We start from the raw sequence: 18,332 nt of genomic DNA on the forward strand, positions 1-18,332 counted from the left end.
GTCATCGCCCAGTCACCACCTCACCGTTATCTTCAAGTCACCGTCATCCCTCAGTCACCTTCATCGCCCAGTCACCACCTCACCGTCATCCCCCAGTCACCGCTCACCGTCATCCCCCAGTCACCGTATTCCCCCAGTCACCGTATTCTCCCAGTCACCACCTCACTGTCATCCAGCAATCACCACCTCTCTATCATCCCCCAGACACCGTTATCCCCCAGTCACTGCCATTGCCTAGTCACCAGCTCACCATCATCGCACAGTCACTACCTCACCGTTATCGCCCAATCACCGTCATCGCCCAGTCACCATCTCACGATCCTCCCCCAGTCACCGTCATCGCCCAGTCACCATCATCACCCAGTCACCACCTCACCGTCATCGCCCTGTCACCACCTCACCGTCATCGCCCAGTCACCACCTCATCGTCATTCCCCAGTCACCACCTCACCATCATTGCCCAGTCACCACCTCACCATCATCCCCCAGTCACTACCTCACCGTCATCGCCCAGTCACCACCTCACCATCATCCCCCAGACACCACCTCACCGTCATCCCCCAGACACTACCTCACCATCATCCCCCAGTCACCGTCATCCCCCAGTCACCGTCATCGCCCAGTCACCGTCATCCCTCAGTCACCGCTCACCGTCATCCCCCAGTCACCGTCATCCCCCAGTCACCACCTCACCATCATCCCCAGTCACCACCACACCATCGCCCAGTCACCACCTCACCATCATCGCCCAGTCACCGTCATGCCCATGCACCACCTTACCATCATCCCCCATTCGCCACCTCACCGTCATCCCCCAGTCACCATCATCGCCCAGTCATCACCTCACCGTCATCCCCCAGTCACCACCACACCGTCATCGCCCAATCACCGTCATCGTCCAGTCACCTTTATCCCCCAGTCACCGCCATTGCCTAGTCACCACCTCACCGTCATCCCCCAGTCACCATCATCACCCAGTCACCACCTCACCATCATCGCCCAGTCCCCATTATCCCCAGTCACCATTATCCCCCAGTCACCACCTCACCATCATCACCCAGTCACCACCTCACCGTCATCCCCCAGTCACCATCATCCACCAGTCACCACCTTACCGTCATCGCCCAGACACCGTTATCCCCAGTCACCGCCATTGCCTAGTCACCAACTCACCGTCATCCCCCAGTCACCATCATCACCCAGTCACCACCTCACCATCCTACCCCAGTCACCGTCACCCCACAGTCACCGTCATCGCCCAGTCACCACCTCACCATTATCACCCAGTCACCACCTCACCGTCATCCCCCAGTCACCGTCATCCACCAGTCACCATCATCACCCAGTCACCATCTCATCGTCATCCCCCAGTCACTGTCATCGCCCAGTCACCTTCATCCAGCAGTCACCATCATCACCCAGTCACCTCCTCACCATCATCCCCCAGTCACTGTCATCCCCCAGTCACTACCTCACCGTCATCGCCCAGTCACCACCTCACCGTCATCCCCCAGTCACCGTCACCCCCCAGTCACCACCTCACCGTCATCTTCAAGTCACCGTCATCCCCCAGTCACCACCTCACCATCATCACCCAGTCACCGTCATCACCCAGTCACCACCTCACCATCATCACCCAGTCATCGTCATCGCCCAGTCACCACCTCACCGTTATCTTCAAGTCACCGTCATCCCTCAGTCACCTTCATCGCCCAGTCACCACCTCACCGTCATCCCCCAGTCACCGCTCACCGTCATCCCCCAGTCACCGTATTCCCCCAGTCACCGTATTCGCCCAGACACCACCTCACTGTCATCCAGCAATCACCACCTCTCTATCATCCCCCAGTCACTGTCATCCCCCAGTCACCACCTCACTGTCATCCCCCAGTCACTGTCATCCCCCAGTCACCGCCTCACTGTCATCCCCCAGTCACCGCCTCACTGTCATCCCCCAGTCACTACCTCACTGTCATCGCCCAGTCACCACCTCACCGCCATCGCCCAATCACCGTCATCGCTCAGTCACCACCTCATCATCATCGCCCAGACATCACCTCACCGTCATCCCCCAGACACTACCTCACCATCATCCCCCAGTCACCGTCATCCCCCAGTCACCGTCATCGCCCAGTCACCGTCATCCCTCAGTCACCGCTCACCGTCATCCCCCAGTCACCGTCATCCCCCAGTCACCACCTCACCATCATCCCCAGTCACCACCACACCATCGCCCAGTCACCACCTCACCATCATCGCCCAGTCACCGTCATGCCCATGCACCACCTTACCATCATCCCCCATTCGCCACCTCACCGTCATCCCCCAGTCACCATCATCGCCCAGTCATCACCTCACCGTCATCCCCCAGTCACCACCACACCGTCATCGCCCAATCACCGTCATCGTCCAGTCACCTTTATCCCCCAGTCACCGCCATTGCCTAGTCACCACCTCACCGTCATCCCCCAGTCACCATCATCACCCAGTCACCACCTCACCATCATCGCCCAGTCCCCATTATCCCCAGTCACCATTATCCCCCAGTCACCACCTCACCATCATCACCCAGTCACCACCTCACCGTCATCCCCCAGTCACCATCATCCACCAGTCACCACCTTACCGTCATCGCCCAGACACCGTTATCCCCAGTCACCGCCATTGCCTAGTCACCAACTCACCGTCATCCCCCAGTCACCATCATCACCCAGTCACCACCTCACCATCCTACCCCAGTCACCGTCACCCCACAGTCACCGTCATCGCCCAGTCACCACCTCACCATTATCACCCAGTCACCACCTCACCGTCATCCCCCAGTCACCGTCATCCACCAGTCACCATCATCACCCAGTCACCATCTCATCGTCATCCCCCAGTCACTGTCATCGCCCAGTCACCTTCATCCAGCAGTCACCATCATCACCCAGTCACCTCCTCACCATCATCCCCCAGTCACTGTCATCCCCCAGTCACTACCTCACCGTCATCGCCCAGTCACCACCTCACCGTCATCCCCCAGTCACCGTCACCCCCCAGTCACCACCTCACCGTCATCTTCAAGTCACCGTCATCCCCCAGTCACCACCTCACCATCATCACCCAGTCACCGTCATCACCCAGTCACCACCTCACCATCATCACCCAGTCATCGTCATCGCCCAGTCACCACCTCACCGTTATCTTCAAGTCACCGTCATCCCTCAGTCACCTTCATCGCCCAGTCACCACCTCACCGTCATCCCCCAGTCACCGCTCACCGTCATCCCCCAGTCACCGTATTCCCCCAGTCACCGTATTCGCCCAGACACCACCTCACTGTCATCCAGCAATCACCACCTCTCTATCATCCCCCAGTCACTGTCATCCCCCAGTCACCACCTCACTGTCATCCCCCAGTCACTGTCATCCCCCAGTCACCGCCTCACTGTCATCCCCCAGTCACCGCCTCACTGTCATCCCCCAGTCACTACCTCACTGTCATCGCCCAGTCACCACCTCACCGCCATCGCCCAATCACCGTCATCGCTCAGTCACCACCTCATCATCATCGCCCAGACACCGTTATCCCCCAGTCACTGCCATTGCCTAGTCACCAGCTCACCATCATCGCACAGTCACTACCTCACCGTTATCGCCCAATCACCGTCATCGCCCAGTCACCATCTCACGATCCTCCCCCAGTCACCGTCACCCCACAGTCACCGTCATCGCCCAGTCACCACCTCACCGTCATCGCCCAGTCACCATCAACACCCAGTCACTACCTCACCGTCATCGCCCTGTCACCACCTCACCGTCATCGCCCAGTCACCACCTCATCGTCATTCCCCAGTCACCACCTCACCATCATTGCCCAGTCACCACCTCACCATCATCCCCCAGTCACTACCTCACCGTCATCGCCCAGTCACCACCTCACCATCATCCCCCAGTCACCACCTCACCGTCATCCCCCAGACACTACCTCACCATCATCCCCCAGTCACCGTCATCCCCCAGTCACCGTCATCGCCCAGTCACCGTCCTCCCTCAGTCACCGCTCACCGTCATCCCCCAGTCACCATCATCCCCCAGTCACCACCTCACCATCATCCCCAGTCACCACCACACCATCGCCCAGTCACCACCTCACCATCATCGCCCAGTCACCGTCATGCCCATGCACCACCTTACCATCATCCCCCATTCGCCACCTCACCGTCATCCCCCAGTCACCATCATCGCCCAGTCATCACCTCACCGTCATCCCCCAGTCACCACCACACCGTCATCGCCCAATCACCGTCATCGTCCAGTCACCTTTATCCCCCAGTCACCGCCATTGCCTAGTCACCACCTCACCGTCATCCCCCAGTCACCATCATCACCCAGTCACCACCTCACCATCATCGCCCAGTCCCCATTATCCCCAGTCACCATTATCCCCCAGTCACCACCTCACCATCATCACCCAGTCACCACCTCACCGTCATCCCCCAGTCACCATCATCCACCAGTCACCACCTTACCGTCATCACCCAGACACCATTATCCCCAGTCACCGCCATTGCCTAGTCACCAACTCACCGTCATCCCCCTGTCACCATCATCACCCAGTCACCACCTCACCATCATCGCCCAGTCACCATTATCCCCCAGTCACCATTATCCCCCAGTCACCACCTCACCATCATCACCCAGTCACCACCTCACCGTCATCCCCCAGTCACCATCATCCACCAGTCACCACCTCACCGTCATCGCCCAGACACCGTTATCCCCAGTCACCGCCATTGCCTAGTCACCAACTCACCGTCATCGCCCAGTCGCCATCTCACCATCCTACCCCAGTCACCGTCACCCCACAGTCACCACCTCACCATTATCACCCAGTCACCACCTCACCGTCATCCCCCAGTCACCGTCATCCACCAGTCACCATCATCACCCAGTCACCATCTCATCGTCATCCCCCAGTCACTGTCATCGCCCAGTCACCTTCATCCATCAGTCACCATCATCACCCAGTCACCTCCTCACCATCATCCCCCAGTCACTGTCATCCCCCAGTCACTACCTCACTGTCATCGCCCAGTCACCACCTCACCGTCATCCCCCAGTCACCGTCACCCCCCAGTCACCACCTCACCGTCATCACCCAGTCACCGTCATCACCCAGTCACCACCTCACCATCATCACCCAGTCATCGTCATCGCCCAGTCACCACCTCACCGTTATCTTCAAGTCACCGTCATCCCTCAGTCACCTTCATCGCCCAGTCACCACCTCACCGTCATCCCCCAGTCACCGCTCACCGTCATCCCCCAGTCACCGTATTCCCCCAGTCACCGTATTCTCCCAGTCACCACCTCACTGTCATCCAGCAATCACCACCTCTCTATCATCCCCCAGACACCGTTATCCCCCAGTCACTGCCATTGCCTAGTCACCAGCTCACCATCATCGCACAGTCACTACCTCACCGTTATCGCCCAATCACCGTCATCGCCCAGTCACCATCTCACGATCCTCCCCCAGTCACCGTCATCGCCCAGTCACCATCATCACCCAGTCACCACCTCACCGTCATCGCCCTGTCACCACCTCACCGTCATCGCCCAGTCACCACCTCATCGTCATTCCCCAGTCACCACCTCACCATCATTGCCCAGTCACCACCTCACCATCATCCCCCAGTCACTACCTCACCGTCATCGCCCAGTCACCACCTCACCATCATCCCCCAGACACCACCTCACCGTCATCCCCCAGACACTACCTCACCATCATCCCCCAGTCACCGTCATCCCCCAGTCACCGTCATCGCCCAGTCACCGTCATCCCTCAGTCACCGCTCACCGTCATCCCCCAGTCACCGTCATCCCCCAGTCACCACCTCACCATCATCCCCAGTCACCACCACACCATCGCCCAGTCACCACCTCACCATCATCGCCCAGTCACCGTCATGCCCATGCACCACCTTACCATCATCCCCCATTCGCCACCTCACCGTCATCCCCCAGTCACCATCATCGCCCAGTCATCACCTCACCGTCATCCCCCAGTCACCACCACACCGTCATCGCCCAATCACCGTCATCGTCCAGTCACCTTTATCCCCCAGTCACCGCCATTGCCTAGTCACCACCTCACCGTCATCCCCCAGTCACCATCATCACCCAGTCACCACCTCACCATCATCGCCCAGTCCCCATTATCCCCAGTCACCATTATCCCCCAGTCACCACCTCACCATCATCACCCAGTCACCACCTCACCGTCATCCCCCAGTCACCATCTCATCGTCATCCCCCAGTCACTGTCATCGCCCAGTCACCTTCATCCATCAGTCACCATCATCACCCAGTCACCTCCTCACCATCATCCCCCAGTCACTGTCATCGCCCAGTCACCACCTCACCGTCATCCCCCAGTCACCGTCACCCCCCAGTCACCACCTCACCGTCATCTTCAAGTCACCGTCATCCCCTAGTCACCACCTCACCATCATCACCCAGTCACCGTCATCACCCAGTCACCACCTCACCATCATCACCCAGTCATCGTCATCGCCCAGTCACCACCTCACCGTTATCTTCAAGTCACCGTCATCCCTCAGTCACCTTCATCGCCCAGTCACCACCTCACCGTCATCCCCCAGTCACCGCTCACCGTCATCCCCCAGTCACCGTATTCCCCCAGTCACCGTATGCGCCCAGTCACCACCTCACTGTCATCCAGCAATCACCACCTCTCTATCATCCCCCAGTCACTGTCATCCCCCAGTCACCACCTCACTGTCATCCCCCAGTCACTGTCGTCCCCCAGTCACCGCCTCACTGTCATCCCCCAGTCACCGCCTCACTGTCATCCCCCAGTCACTACCTCACTGTCATCGCCCAGTCACCACTTCACCGCCATCGCCCAATCACCGTCATCGCTCAGTCACCACCTCATCATCATCGCCCAGACACCGTTATCCCCCAGTCACTGCCATTGCCTAGTCACCAGCTCACCATCATCGCACAGTCACTACCTCACCGTTATCGCCCAATCACCGTCATTGCCCAGTCACCATCTCACGATCCTCCCCCAGTCACCGTCACCCCACAGTCACCGTCATCGCCTAGTCACCACCTCACCGTCAATCCCCAGTCACCGTCATCGCCCAGTCACCATCATCACCCAGTCACCATCTCACCATCATCCCCCAGTCACCGTCATCCCCCAGTCACCACCTCACCGTCATCACCCAGTCACCGTCATCACCCAGTCACCGTCATCCCCCAGTCACCACCTCACCATCATCACCCAGCCACCGTCATCGCCCAGTCACCACCTCACCATCATCACCCAGTCACCGTCATTGCCCAGTCACCACCTCACCATCATCTCCCAGTCACTGTCATCGCCCAGTCACCTTCATCCACCAGTCACCATCATCACCCAGTCACCACCTCACCGTCATCCCCCAGTCACTGTCATCCCCCAGTCACTACCTCACCGTCATCTCCCAGTCACCACCTCACCGTCATCCCCAGTCACCGTCATCCCCCAGTCACCGTCATCACCCAGTCACCACCTCACCATCATCACCCAGTCACCGTCATCGCCTAGTCACCACCTCACCGTCATCTTCAAGTCACCGTCATCCCCCAGTCACCTTCATCGCCCAGTCACCACCTCACCGTCATCCTCCAGTCACCACCTCACCGTCATCCCCCAGTCACCGCTCACGGTCATCCCCTAGTCACCGTATTCCCCAGTCACCACCTCACTGTCATCCAGCAATCACCACCTTACTGTCATCCCCCAGTCACTGTCATCCCCCAGTCACCGCCTCACTGTCATCCCCCAGTCACTGTCATCCCCCAGTCACCACCTCATTGTCATCCCCCAGTCACTGTCATCCCCCAGTCACCACCTCACTGTCATCCCCCAGTCACTGTCATCCCCCAGTCACCACCTCACTGTCATCCCCCAGTCACTGTCATCCCCCAGTCACCACCTCACTGTCATCCCCCAGTCACTGTCATCCCCCAGTCACCACCTCACTGTCATCCCCCAGTCACTGTCATCCCCCAGTCACCGCCTCACTGTCATTCCCCAGTCACTACCTCACTGTCATCACCCAGTTACCAACCCACCATTGTACCCCGGTCACCACCTCACCATCATCCCCCAGTCATCGTCATCACCCAGTCACCACCTTTCTGTGTTTGTGCACAAGTACTTCAAGTCCCTTTAAGTTGCAGCGTTCTGCAGTCTCTCTCCATTTAAACAATGCTCTGTTAGAGTCATAGAGAGGTACAGCCCAGAAACAGACCCTTCAATCCAACCCGTCCATGCCGACCAGATATCCTAACCCAATCTAGTTCCACCTGCCAGTGCCCGGCCCATATCCCTCCAATACCCTCCTATTCATATACCCATCCAGATGCCTTTTAAGTGCTGTAATTGTACCAGCCTCCACCACATCCTCTGGCAGCTCATTCCATACACGTACCATCCTCTGTGTGAAAAAGATGCCCCTTAGGTCTCTTTTATATCTTTCCCCTCTCACCCTAAACCTATGCCCTGCTGTTCTGGACTCCCCGACCCCAGGGTAAAGATCTTGTCTATTTCCCCTATCCATGTGTAATTCTTTTGTTCTCCAAAATGATCCCCATGTGAACCTCCATATACCATGGTCACATTTTGTCCCAGTTCAACTGCCTTTTTTTTTAAAACCCCTGCCAGGAAAGCTCAAGGAGCTCCGAGTGTGAGTAACAGCGCTGGGCTGCTGGTGAGAGAAAGGAGCTCACATTGTCAGTATCATCGAAGCTGCTGTTCCCTGCCTCAGGGTGACTGTCAAACTGGACCCTTGTGTTCTACACTTGGGGAGAAAAAAAGGTCCATCAGTTTTGGAAGTGAAAGAACAGGAAAGCAGATAGCCAGGTGTGCAGTCACTGAACAGAGAACAATACAGCCCAGGAACAGGCCCTTCAGCCCTTCATGTAAGCGTCACACATTCTGCCCTTCCATCCAGAAACTGTCTTCCTACCGGATCCGGATCCCTCTGGTCCCTTCCCATTCATGTATTTGTCCAGGTGCTTCCTGAATGCTGCTGTTGCGTCTGGTTCCACCACCTCCTCTGGCAGTGCATTCCAGGTACTCACCACATTTTGTGTGAAAAACTTGCCTCGTATATCTCTTTTAAACGTCCCCTCTCGCACCTTGAACCTGTGTCCCAGAGTAATTGACCCTCCATCCTGGGAAAAAGCCTCATACGCTCCACTCTATCCATGCCATTTATAATCTCATAAACTTCTATCAGGTTGCCCCTCAACCGCCTGCATTCCACGGAAAACAAACCCAGTCTATCCAACATTTCTTCATCGTTAAAATCCCCCATCCCAGGCAAAATTGTGGAAATCCTTCTCTGTCCCGTCTCCAAAGCATTGAGCACTGATGTTCTTCATTCCCCTTACAGCGTGTTCAGGAGAGGCTCCACATCGCCCTGGCGATCAGCCCTGCCGGCTCCAAGTTCCGCCTGCGCTGCCGGATGAACCCCTCGCTGGTTAACTGTTGCACCATGGACTGGTACGACAAATGGCCCAAAGAGGCCCTGCTCAGAGTGGCCAACACCTACTTCACACAAGTGGATTTTGATGAGGTACATGGTATTCTGGGCTCTGCTGGTACCGACCTACGGGTTCAAATACTTCCTTTATTACAACTGGTACTCCTCGAGCATAGGGTCTCTTGTCAATTCTTCATCAAAGACTTTCTCAGAACCAGTATCTTACACTCTGGATAAAACGACATCACGCTGTCTATCCGTAAAAGCCAACCTGGGAAAGTAAACACACACTCAGTCAAGAGTCTGGCCTTGTGAGGCCTTTTGTTATAGAATGACAAGGTACAATTGGGAACTGCTTTCTCTCGAGATGAAGAAGGTGGTTTCTATCTGGGGACTCAGTGCTTTTTCATAAACTCTCCAATTCCTTGAAATTGGCCTGTTATAGTTTCAGGAACAATCACTGAAGAAAACAACTTGTTAATGACTGACCTTGTCCCATGATGAAGGCTTTGTTTGGGATTCCGGTTTGTGTAGTAAATGCCCATCGGGACAGCTCTCTGAAATACTGCAAGTTAGAGACTGTCATTACCTTCTTCCTTCTCCAGACAGTGCATCTCCCCATTCAATTCAGTTCAACCATTCACTCAAATCAGGAGAATTTTTTCATTTTAGCACACATTATAGCTTTCAGTGACTAACTTCACTCAAACAATTAACCAATTGCACCATCCCATCTAACCTTCCCATTGCCATTTCCATCCTGCTTTTTGTTATCCCTATCCCATTCCTCAGCAGACAAGCTCTGCAGACAGGCTACCTATGTGGCTGCCCTTCCATTAATTAGACCATGGCTTTTCTGATTACCCCCATGTCCCCATCTTCCCCTGAAAACAATTCTTCCCTTTGCTTTTCAACCATCTGTCTCCAACTCTATGTTAAAAATGTCCCAATATATCACTGGCTTTTGAGGAAAAGCTTTCATGGAGCTGTGACCTGTTGTCTGGGAAGATTCTCCTTGTCTCTGTTTGAAATGTGTGCTCGGTTATGTTGTAGCTGGGAGGCCCCAGTTTAATACTGTCCTCCATGAGGAACTATCATTTCCACGTGTCCCCTGTCCACCGCACTCCGAATCCTGTCGGTTTCAGTCTAGCCACTTCCTGATGTTCTCCACACCAGCAGCTCCAAGCTGTGCCTGCCCAACCTTTCCTCCAGTCAAGTAATCCTTCCGATATATCCATGACCTTCCTGCTGTCCAGTCCCTGTGGAACTCCGAGTGTGGGCCACAATCCCAGGAAGTGTTTGGCAGTCACTTCCTGGTGTCCTCTTGACTGGTATAGACAGCCTTCAGGTTCAGCCTGATGTCCTCAGGCACCTTCATTCAGACTCGCCTGGCTCTTTCTGACCTTTGGGTGTCTCCCTCTCACTGCAGCCCAGCCAACCGTCCTGGTGAGAGGGAGACACTCAGGAACTCAGAACGGAGAGGTCCCAATCCACACTGACATTGCTGAAAACTCAGAACCCATGGATAGTTTAACATGTCTCATCCATTTCTCCTTCGATTAGAAATCCCTGCTTCGATAGATTTGCCACAATGTCCTCCTCATTGTCTCAGCCAACCTGGCATTTGGTGATCATGCCTCAGAGACAGAGCCTTGGCAGAGCCTGTTCAGGCAGCAGTTGTGTTGTTGGCCCTTTACACTGGTAATGAGATCCTGGTTACGATCCACCCGTCTCCACAGGGAGCTGCTGAGTACCTGCAGCTGTTTGTGGTTTTAGTTTGGACCAGCGACACATTGAGGATTTGCTTTCTCCAGTAATGGATGTCTGCTTGTTGCTTCAGGCGTTAAAGAGAAGTGTGACCATGGCGTGTGTCAGCATTCACAACAGTGTGTCAGTGGCAGCACAACAATTCTGGCAGCAAATGAGGAGGTACTACCACGTCACGCCCAGCAAATACTTAGAGCTGATTCATGGCTTCTCTGACCTGCTCAAGAGAAAAAGGAAAGGCATTCTGAACTCAAGGTAAACCTACACTCTGGAATTGGCTCATTCCCAACTGCAGGCCAGCAGCAGCTCTCAGAAACCCTGAACTAACCTGAATATCAGTACCAAAGCTCATACAACTGAGAGGGTGACTCAGATCTTCCAATGACCCTGAGAGACACCACCAAGCACTCCTCCGATTATCCCGGCAATCAAATCACAAGTGTCTCTTGTGAGGAACAATCTTTTACATTCTTTTCCCCCAAAGACCAACTTTAATTTTTCATGATGTGGAGATGCTGGTGTTGGACTGGGATGGACAAAGTTAAAAATCCCACAACACCAGGTTATAGTCCAACAAGTTTATTTGGAAGCACTAGCTTTCAGAGCACTGCTCCTCCATCAGGTAGTAGTGAAGGAGGACCATAAGACACAGAGATTGTAGCAAAAGATCACCATGTCATGCAATTAAAATGATATATTGAACAAACCTAGATTACTGTTAAGTCTTCCATCTTTTAGAATGGGTTGCAGGTTTTGGATCATTAATATCTAAATCCCAGAACTTCTTTTAAATCACATTCTTGAGATAACTCTCAGCTCAGACCATGTATTGAAGGTGTGAGCTTAGAGTCTGCCTGTATCCCTGGGTGACCGCAGTGTGATGGAGAGTGAGTGTGTGTGTGTGTGTGTGTGTGTGTGTGTGTGTGTGTGTGTGTGTGTGTGTGTGTGTGTGTGTGTGTGTGTGTGTGTGTGTGTGTGTGTGTGTGTACGTGCAATTTGTTTCACTAAGTGTACAGTGAAAATTACCCGGGTTAAGTTAGTAAGGTTGACTACCAGGTTTAAAACAGACAAAAGAAATTATTCACAAAATTACACAATGAAACATGAAGAACAGAATAAAGAACCCCGATAGAACTCAGTCTATCCAGCGAGACTTAATTATGCTGTTCCGACTATATATATCAGTCCCAATAAACAAACTCTCTTGAAGGACAGTATAAAAAATGGAACAAATGCTTACAGGTTGATGGTAGAAGGGTAGAGAGAGAGAGAGAGTGCCTGTTCACACAGCTCACTGAACTAAACTGCTCAGCAAGAAAGCTGGCCACACCCCTTTCTTTATACAGGTCACTTTGAAAACATGACCACTTTGGCCTGAATTCTCATCTGTTTACATATAAACAAAAGGTCTCTCAATACTCTTTAATCTCTGCACCAAACCAGACTGATGGTCGCCTGGCCTGGTTTATTACCCCACTGAAATAAAATCAAGGACGGAGTCTTCTTGAGCCAAGGAACGGCTTTTCAAAAAAAAAGGGACTAGCTTTGGGAGAAAAGAAGTTCTGGGATTGCGATATTAATGAATCGAAACCTGTAACCCATTCTAAAAGATGGAAGACTTAACAGCCATCAGGGCTTGGTCAAGATATCGTTTTAATCACATGACACAGTGATCTTTGGCTATAAATTCTGTGCCCTATCATCCTGCCCCACAAGTTACCTGATGAAGGACCAGCGCTCCAAAAGCTAGTGCTTCCAAATAAACCTGGTGTCATGTGATTTTTAAGTTTAGTTTTTCAATTCTCCTGCTAGATTTTGAAGCTAAAAGGGAAGTTGTATGAAGGTGAGAAGATACTGTTCCTCCAATGACAGTCATTCTTGGTAACAGCCAGCTTTCCAACTGCTCTGTTGCTCTTCTAGAAACCGCTTTGCGAACGGTCTGCTGAAACTATCGGAAGCCAGCTCAATGGTGGGAGAGATGCAGGAAGAGTTAGTGCCACTGGGACCACAGATCGAGCAGAAAACCAAGGTACCATCAACTTAACACCAGGATTTCACTAAACAGCTGAACTAAACCATCAAATGGTGTTACCGTGAAGGTTGTTATTGTACAGACAAGTCAAAGATTGTTATAGCGGAGGCTGGGAATACTGCAGCGAGTAACTCACCTCCTGACTCCCCAAAGTCTGTCCATCATCTACAAGGAGGGTGATGGAATATTCCCCACCTGCCTGGATGGGGGTGGGGGGGATGTGGGGAGTTGGCGGGAATAAATGCTGGGCCAGCCAGCAATGCCCTTGTTGTATGAATGAATAAACAGTAGCTTTAAAGCAGGGCGAGTTAACGGGAAATTCAGTCGAGGGATTTCAAATACTGTCAGGTTTTTAGAGAATACTTCAGGAGAAACTGTTTCCTGTAGCAGAGAGCTGGCTTCATGGGACACTGACTCAGTGTAATTGGTAGAAAAACCATCGTTTTACAGGCTGCACTGCAATTCATAACCAGGATAGACCCTGGAAGACAACACAGCTGTAATTTTTCAAAACGCTTTCCAGATTTGCATAAATATTTCTAAAGGAAGGCAGTATGTTTCTAGGGGTGTAGCATAGGTATAATTTCACTGGATTCTAGTTCAGGAGCCAAGGTGAACGGTCTCCGAGCACGTTACCAATCAGTGGCTGACTCAAAGCAGTCCCAGCAAACCATCAGACCAAGGATAGTTAGTGAGTGGTAATAGATGCTGGTGTCAGCAACAATACCACCTCCAACAGCACAATGTTTAGTGCCCAGAGGGAACCATCTCCAACAAGACAGAAAGTAAGCAATGTCCCTTGACAGTCAAATGCATTACAGTCAGTGAATGCACCATGAGCTACATTCTGGGTGGTTATCATTGAGCGCTGGAAAGATCACATGGGACCCTGCTTTTAAACAGGGTCAAGATGTAAGGAGCAGAGTGCAATTTGGGAGATCATGTGAAACTCATTGATGCAAATGAGACAATGTTAATGGTAGGGGCCCATCTGTTCCTGGCGCAGCACCCCCTCGGCACAGACACGGTGAGGTATGGTTCCCCACGCTGCACCCCTCGGCACAGAGACGGTGAGGTACGGTTCCCCACACAGCACCCCCTCGACACAGAGACGGTGAGGTACGGTTCCCCACGCTGCACCCCCTCGGCACAGAGACGGTGAGGTACGGTTCCCCACACAGCACCCCCTCGGCACAGAGAAGGTGAGGTACGGTTCCCCACACAGCACCCCCTCGGCACAGAGACGGTGAGGTACGGTTCCCCACGCTGCACCCCCTCGCACAGAGACGGTGAGGTACGGTTCCCCACGCTGCACCCACTCGACACAGAGATGGTGAGGTACGGTTCCCCACACAGCACCCCCTCGGCACAGAGACAGTGAAGTACGTTTCCCCACACAGCACCCCCTCGGCACAGAGACGGTGAGGTACGGTTCCTCACACAGCACCCCCTCGGCACAGAGACGGTGAGTTACGGTTCCCCACGCTGCAGCCCCTCGACACAGAGACGGTGAGGTACAATTCCCCTGCACCCCCTCGGCACAGAGACGGTGAGGTACGGTTCCCCACACAGCACCCCCTCGGCACAGAGAAGGTGAGGTACGGTTCCCCACACAGCACCCCCTCGGTACAGAGACGGTGAGGTACGGTTCCCCACGCTGCATCCCCTCGACACAGAGACGGTGAGGTACGGTTCCCCACACAGCACCCCCTCGGCACAGAGACGGTGAGTTACGGTTCCCCACGTTGCACCCCCTCGGCACAGAGACGGTGAGGTACGGTTCCCCACACAGCACCCCCTCGGCACAGAGACGGTGAGGTACGGTTCCCCACGCTGCACCCCCTCGGCACAGAGATGGTGAGGTACGGTTCCCCACACAGCACCCCCTCGGCACAGAGACAGTGAAGTACGGTTCCCCACACAGCACCCCCTCGGCACAGAGACGGTGAGGTACGGTTCCCCACACAGCACCCCCTCGGCACAGAGACGGTGAGTTACGGTTCCCCACGTTGCACCCCCTCGGCACAGAGACGGTGAGGTACGGTTCCCCACACAGCACCCCCTCGGCACAGAGACGGTGAGGTACGGTTCCCCACGCTGCACCTCCTCGGCACAGAGACAGTGAAGTACGGTTCCCCACACAGCACCCCCTCGGCACAGAGACGGTGAGGTACGGTTCCCCACATTGCACTCCCTCGGCACAGAGACAGTGAGGTACGGTTCCCCACACAGCATCCCCTCGGCACAGAGACGGTGAGGTACGGTTCCTCACGCTGCAGCCCCTCGACACAGAGACGATGAGGTACAATTCCCCACACTGCACCCCCTCGGCACAGAAACGGTGAGGTACAGTTCCCCACGCTGCTGCCCCTCGACACAGAGACGGTGAGGTACTGTTCCCGGCACCGCACCTCCTCAGTACAGAGACGGTGAGGTACAGTTCAGGGTGCTGCACCTCCTCGGCATAGAGACGGTGAGGTACAGTTCAGGGCACCGCCCCCCATCAGTACAGGGACGGTGAGGTACGGTTCAGGGCACCGCACCCCCTCAGTACAGAGACGGTGAGGTACGTTTCAGGGCAACGCACCCCCTCAGTACAGGGACGGTGAGGTACGGTTCAGGGCACCGCACCCCCTCAGTACAGGGACGGTGAGGTACGGTTCAGGGCACCGCACCCCCTCAGTACAGGGACGGTGAGGTACGGTTCAGGGCACCGCACCCCCTCAGTACAGGGACGGTGAGGTACGGTTCAGGGCACCGCACCCCCTCAGTACAGAGACGGTGAGGTACGGTTCAGGGCACCGCACCCCCTCAGTACAGAGACGGTGAGGTACGGTTCAGGGCACCGCACCCCCTCAGTACAGAGACGGTGAGGTACGGTTCAGGGCACCGCACCCCCTCAGTACAGGGACGGTGAGGTACGGTTCAGTGCACCGCACCCCCTCAGTACAGGGACGGTGAGGTACGGTTCAGTGCACCGCACCCCCTCAGTACAGAGACGGTGAGGTATGGTTTCTGCAGAATGATACCGGTGCTAACCCATCCCAGTAAGTCCGGCTGGAACTGCCGAAACTGAACGCTTCACAGTTTGGATGATTACAAACGGAGGCAGGGGGATACTGAAAGGTGGAGAGTCGCCGTGAACAGGACGGAAAGGCCGAAAGGCCACTTTCTGCTCCAACTTTACTCAGATGTGATTGGTGGAGGTTTGTATTGCGACTAATCAGGAAAAGTAACAGTTATCCGATGGGATGGTGTCAGGTGCATAATGGAGATGTGTGTGTCTGTGTGACTGCACATGTGTATGTGTCTGTGTGTGACTGCACACGCATGTGTGTGCATCTGCGTGACTGCACGCACGTCTCTGTGTGGTGTATAGCTAACCAGTGCTGTCGTTTCTGCAGGAGATTGAACAGTTAATGCAGAAGCTTAAAAGTGACACTGAGGCCATGGAGGAGGTTCGAGCCATAGTGAAACACGAAGAGGAGATCATGGCTGAAGAGACCCAGATTGTGCAGGAATATGCTGAGGTAAATCCTGCTGTGTGAGCCCATTTCACTCAAATCACAAGGTGTGAGGGTTAGACTGAGCTCCTGACTCCGATCACTCCTCCTCGAGGAGTGACATTGTACATTTGATGCTTAATCACAGGGTGTTTCATTCGGATGCCCTGGTATGTGCCCCTTGTTTCAATGCCTCAAGGTCTTCCTTGTCCTCCCTCCCCTACTTTTTCCCCCTCTGTGTTACTCTGCAGTTGGTCTCTCCTCTGTCCCTGAACAGCTTGTGATTTCTTCTCTCCCTCCCTAACCTGGGAACTAACTGCACAGACACTGTGATCCCACTCCAGCTCCCTCAGAGCCAGCTCTCACAGTGAACAGAACCCCTGACACTCCAGTTTGTTTGTTTTTAATTTTATTAAACAGTACAGTTTACAAAACAGTTAACATTAACGGGTGTACACAGAGAACCAGCCAGACCGCAGACATCACTGTTCAACCAGCTTTCAGGGCAATGAGGACAAACCTCAACTCCCTCTTTCAGTCATCACAAAACAGGAACAAATACAGACAAGACAGTCCAATTAGATAAGAATCAGCGCACAGAACCTAGACCCCACCCCCAGCAAGCCACACCTGCCTTCCTGCCCTCAGCCCACCCCCCCCCCCAACCTACCCACAAATGGGCGAGGTCTACCCACAGAGAAACAGTTCATCTGGAAAGGTCCATTAGCTCACAGGGGCTCAGTCCAAAACAAAAAGTGAAAACACATTCAAAAAACAAAGAAAGCCAGAAAGGAAGGGCTAAGCCCTGCCACAAAATCAGCATAGTCCTTTTCTCAAAGTGAAAGAGGGAAGAGTAACACCTAGGCTGTAAACAGCCAGTGAGCCAACAGGTCCCTAATGAGAACTGAAGCACAGCTGAAACACATTGACCACGTAGATCAGGCAGTTTAGATCAGTTTAAATCAGTCCTCAATAAAAAAGGAATCCCAGTTAACAAGCTGGCTAAATAGTTCAGGAATCAGGTTCCCTGAAAACCAGCAGAAACCAACAGCAGCAGGAACACACTGACTGTGGCCCAACCAGCACGGGGTCTGTCCCTTCCTGACACAAATGGAGAATCCTTGACACTGACCCAGCTCCCTCAGAGCCAGCTCTCAAAGTGGTTCACAGCCCCAACCTGGGAACTCCGATTCTTTGAGATCCACCTGGCTGACCTCATTACAATCAGTACAGTTTGTATTTTGTCTCTCTCTTTGTCTTTCTCTCTTTCTTTCTCTCTCCCCCACCCCCGTTTGTGTCTCTCTCTCTCTCTCTCACTCACTCACTCACTCACTCACTCTCTCACTCAGCACAGGCCCTTCGGCTCTCAGTTTTGTGCTGACCTGAAGCCCATCTAACCTACACTATTCCATTCTCATCCAATAACCATTTCAATTCCCTTAAAGTTGGTGAGTCTACTACTGTTGCAGGCAGTGCATT

General features: G+C 53.9%; 1 protein-coding gene across 1 annotated transcript in view; it reads left to right on the plus strand.

Moving 5' to 3' along the window:
• Window positions 1-18,332, plus strand: part of LOC122540190 (dynein axonemal heavy chain 6-like) — a 1,075,999-nt gene that overhangs the window by 576,176 nt on the left and 481,491 nt on the right. Inside the window, exons 50-53 of the mRNA XM_087984706.1 lie at window positions 9,462-9,644; window positions 11,392-11,573; window positions 13,239-13,347; window positions 16,755-16,880. Coding sequence (XP_087840832.1) covers window positions 9,462-9,644; window positions 11,392-11,573; window positions 13,239-13,347; window positions 16,755-16,880 — 600 coding nt within the window. The remainder of the gene's footprint in view (window positions 1-9,461; window positions 9,645-11,391; window positions 11,574-13,238; window positions 13,348-16,754; window positions 16,881-18,332) is intronic.

Source organism: Chiloscyllium plagiosum, unplaced genomic scaffold (assembly GCF_037043375.1).
Source record: "Chiloscyllium plagiosum isolate Xiang-an unplaced genomic scaffold, Cpla_swu_hap1 HiC_scaffold_3, whole genome shotgun sequence".
Lineage (NCBI taxonomy): Eukaryota > Metazoa > Chordata > Chondrichthyes > Orectolobiformes > Hemiscylliidae > Chiloscyllium > Chiloscyllium plagiosum.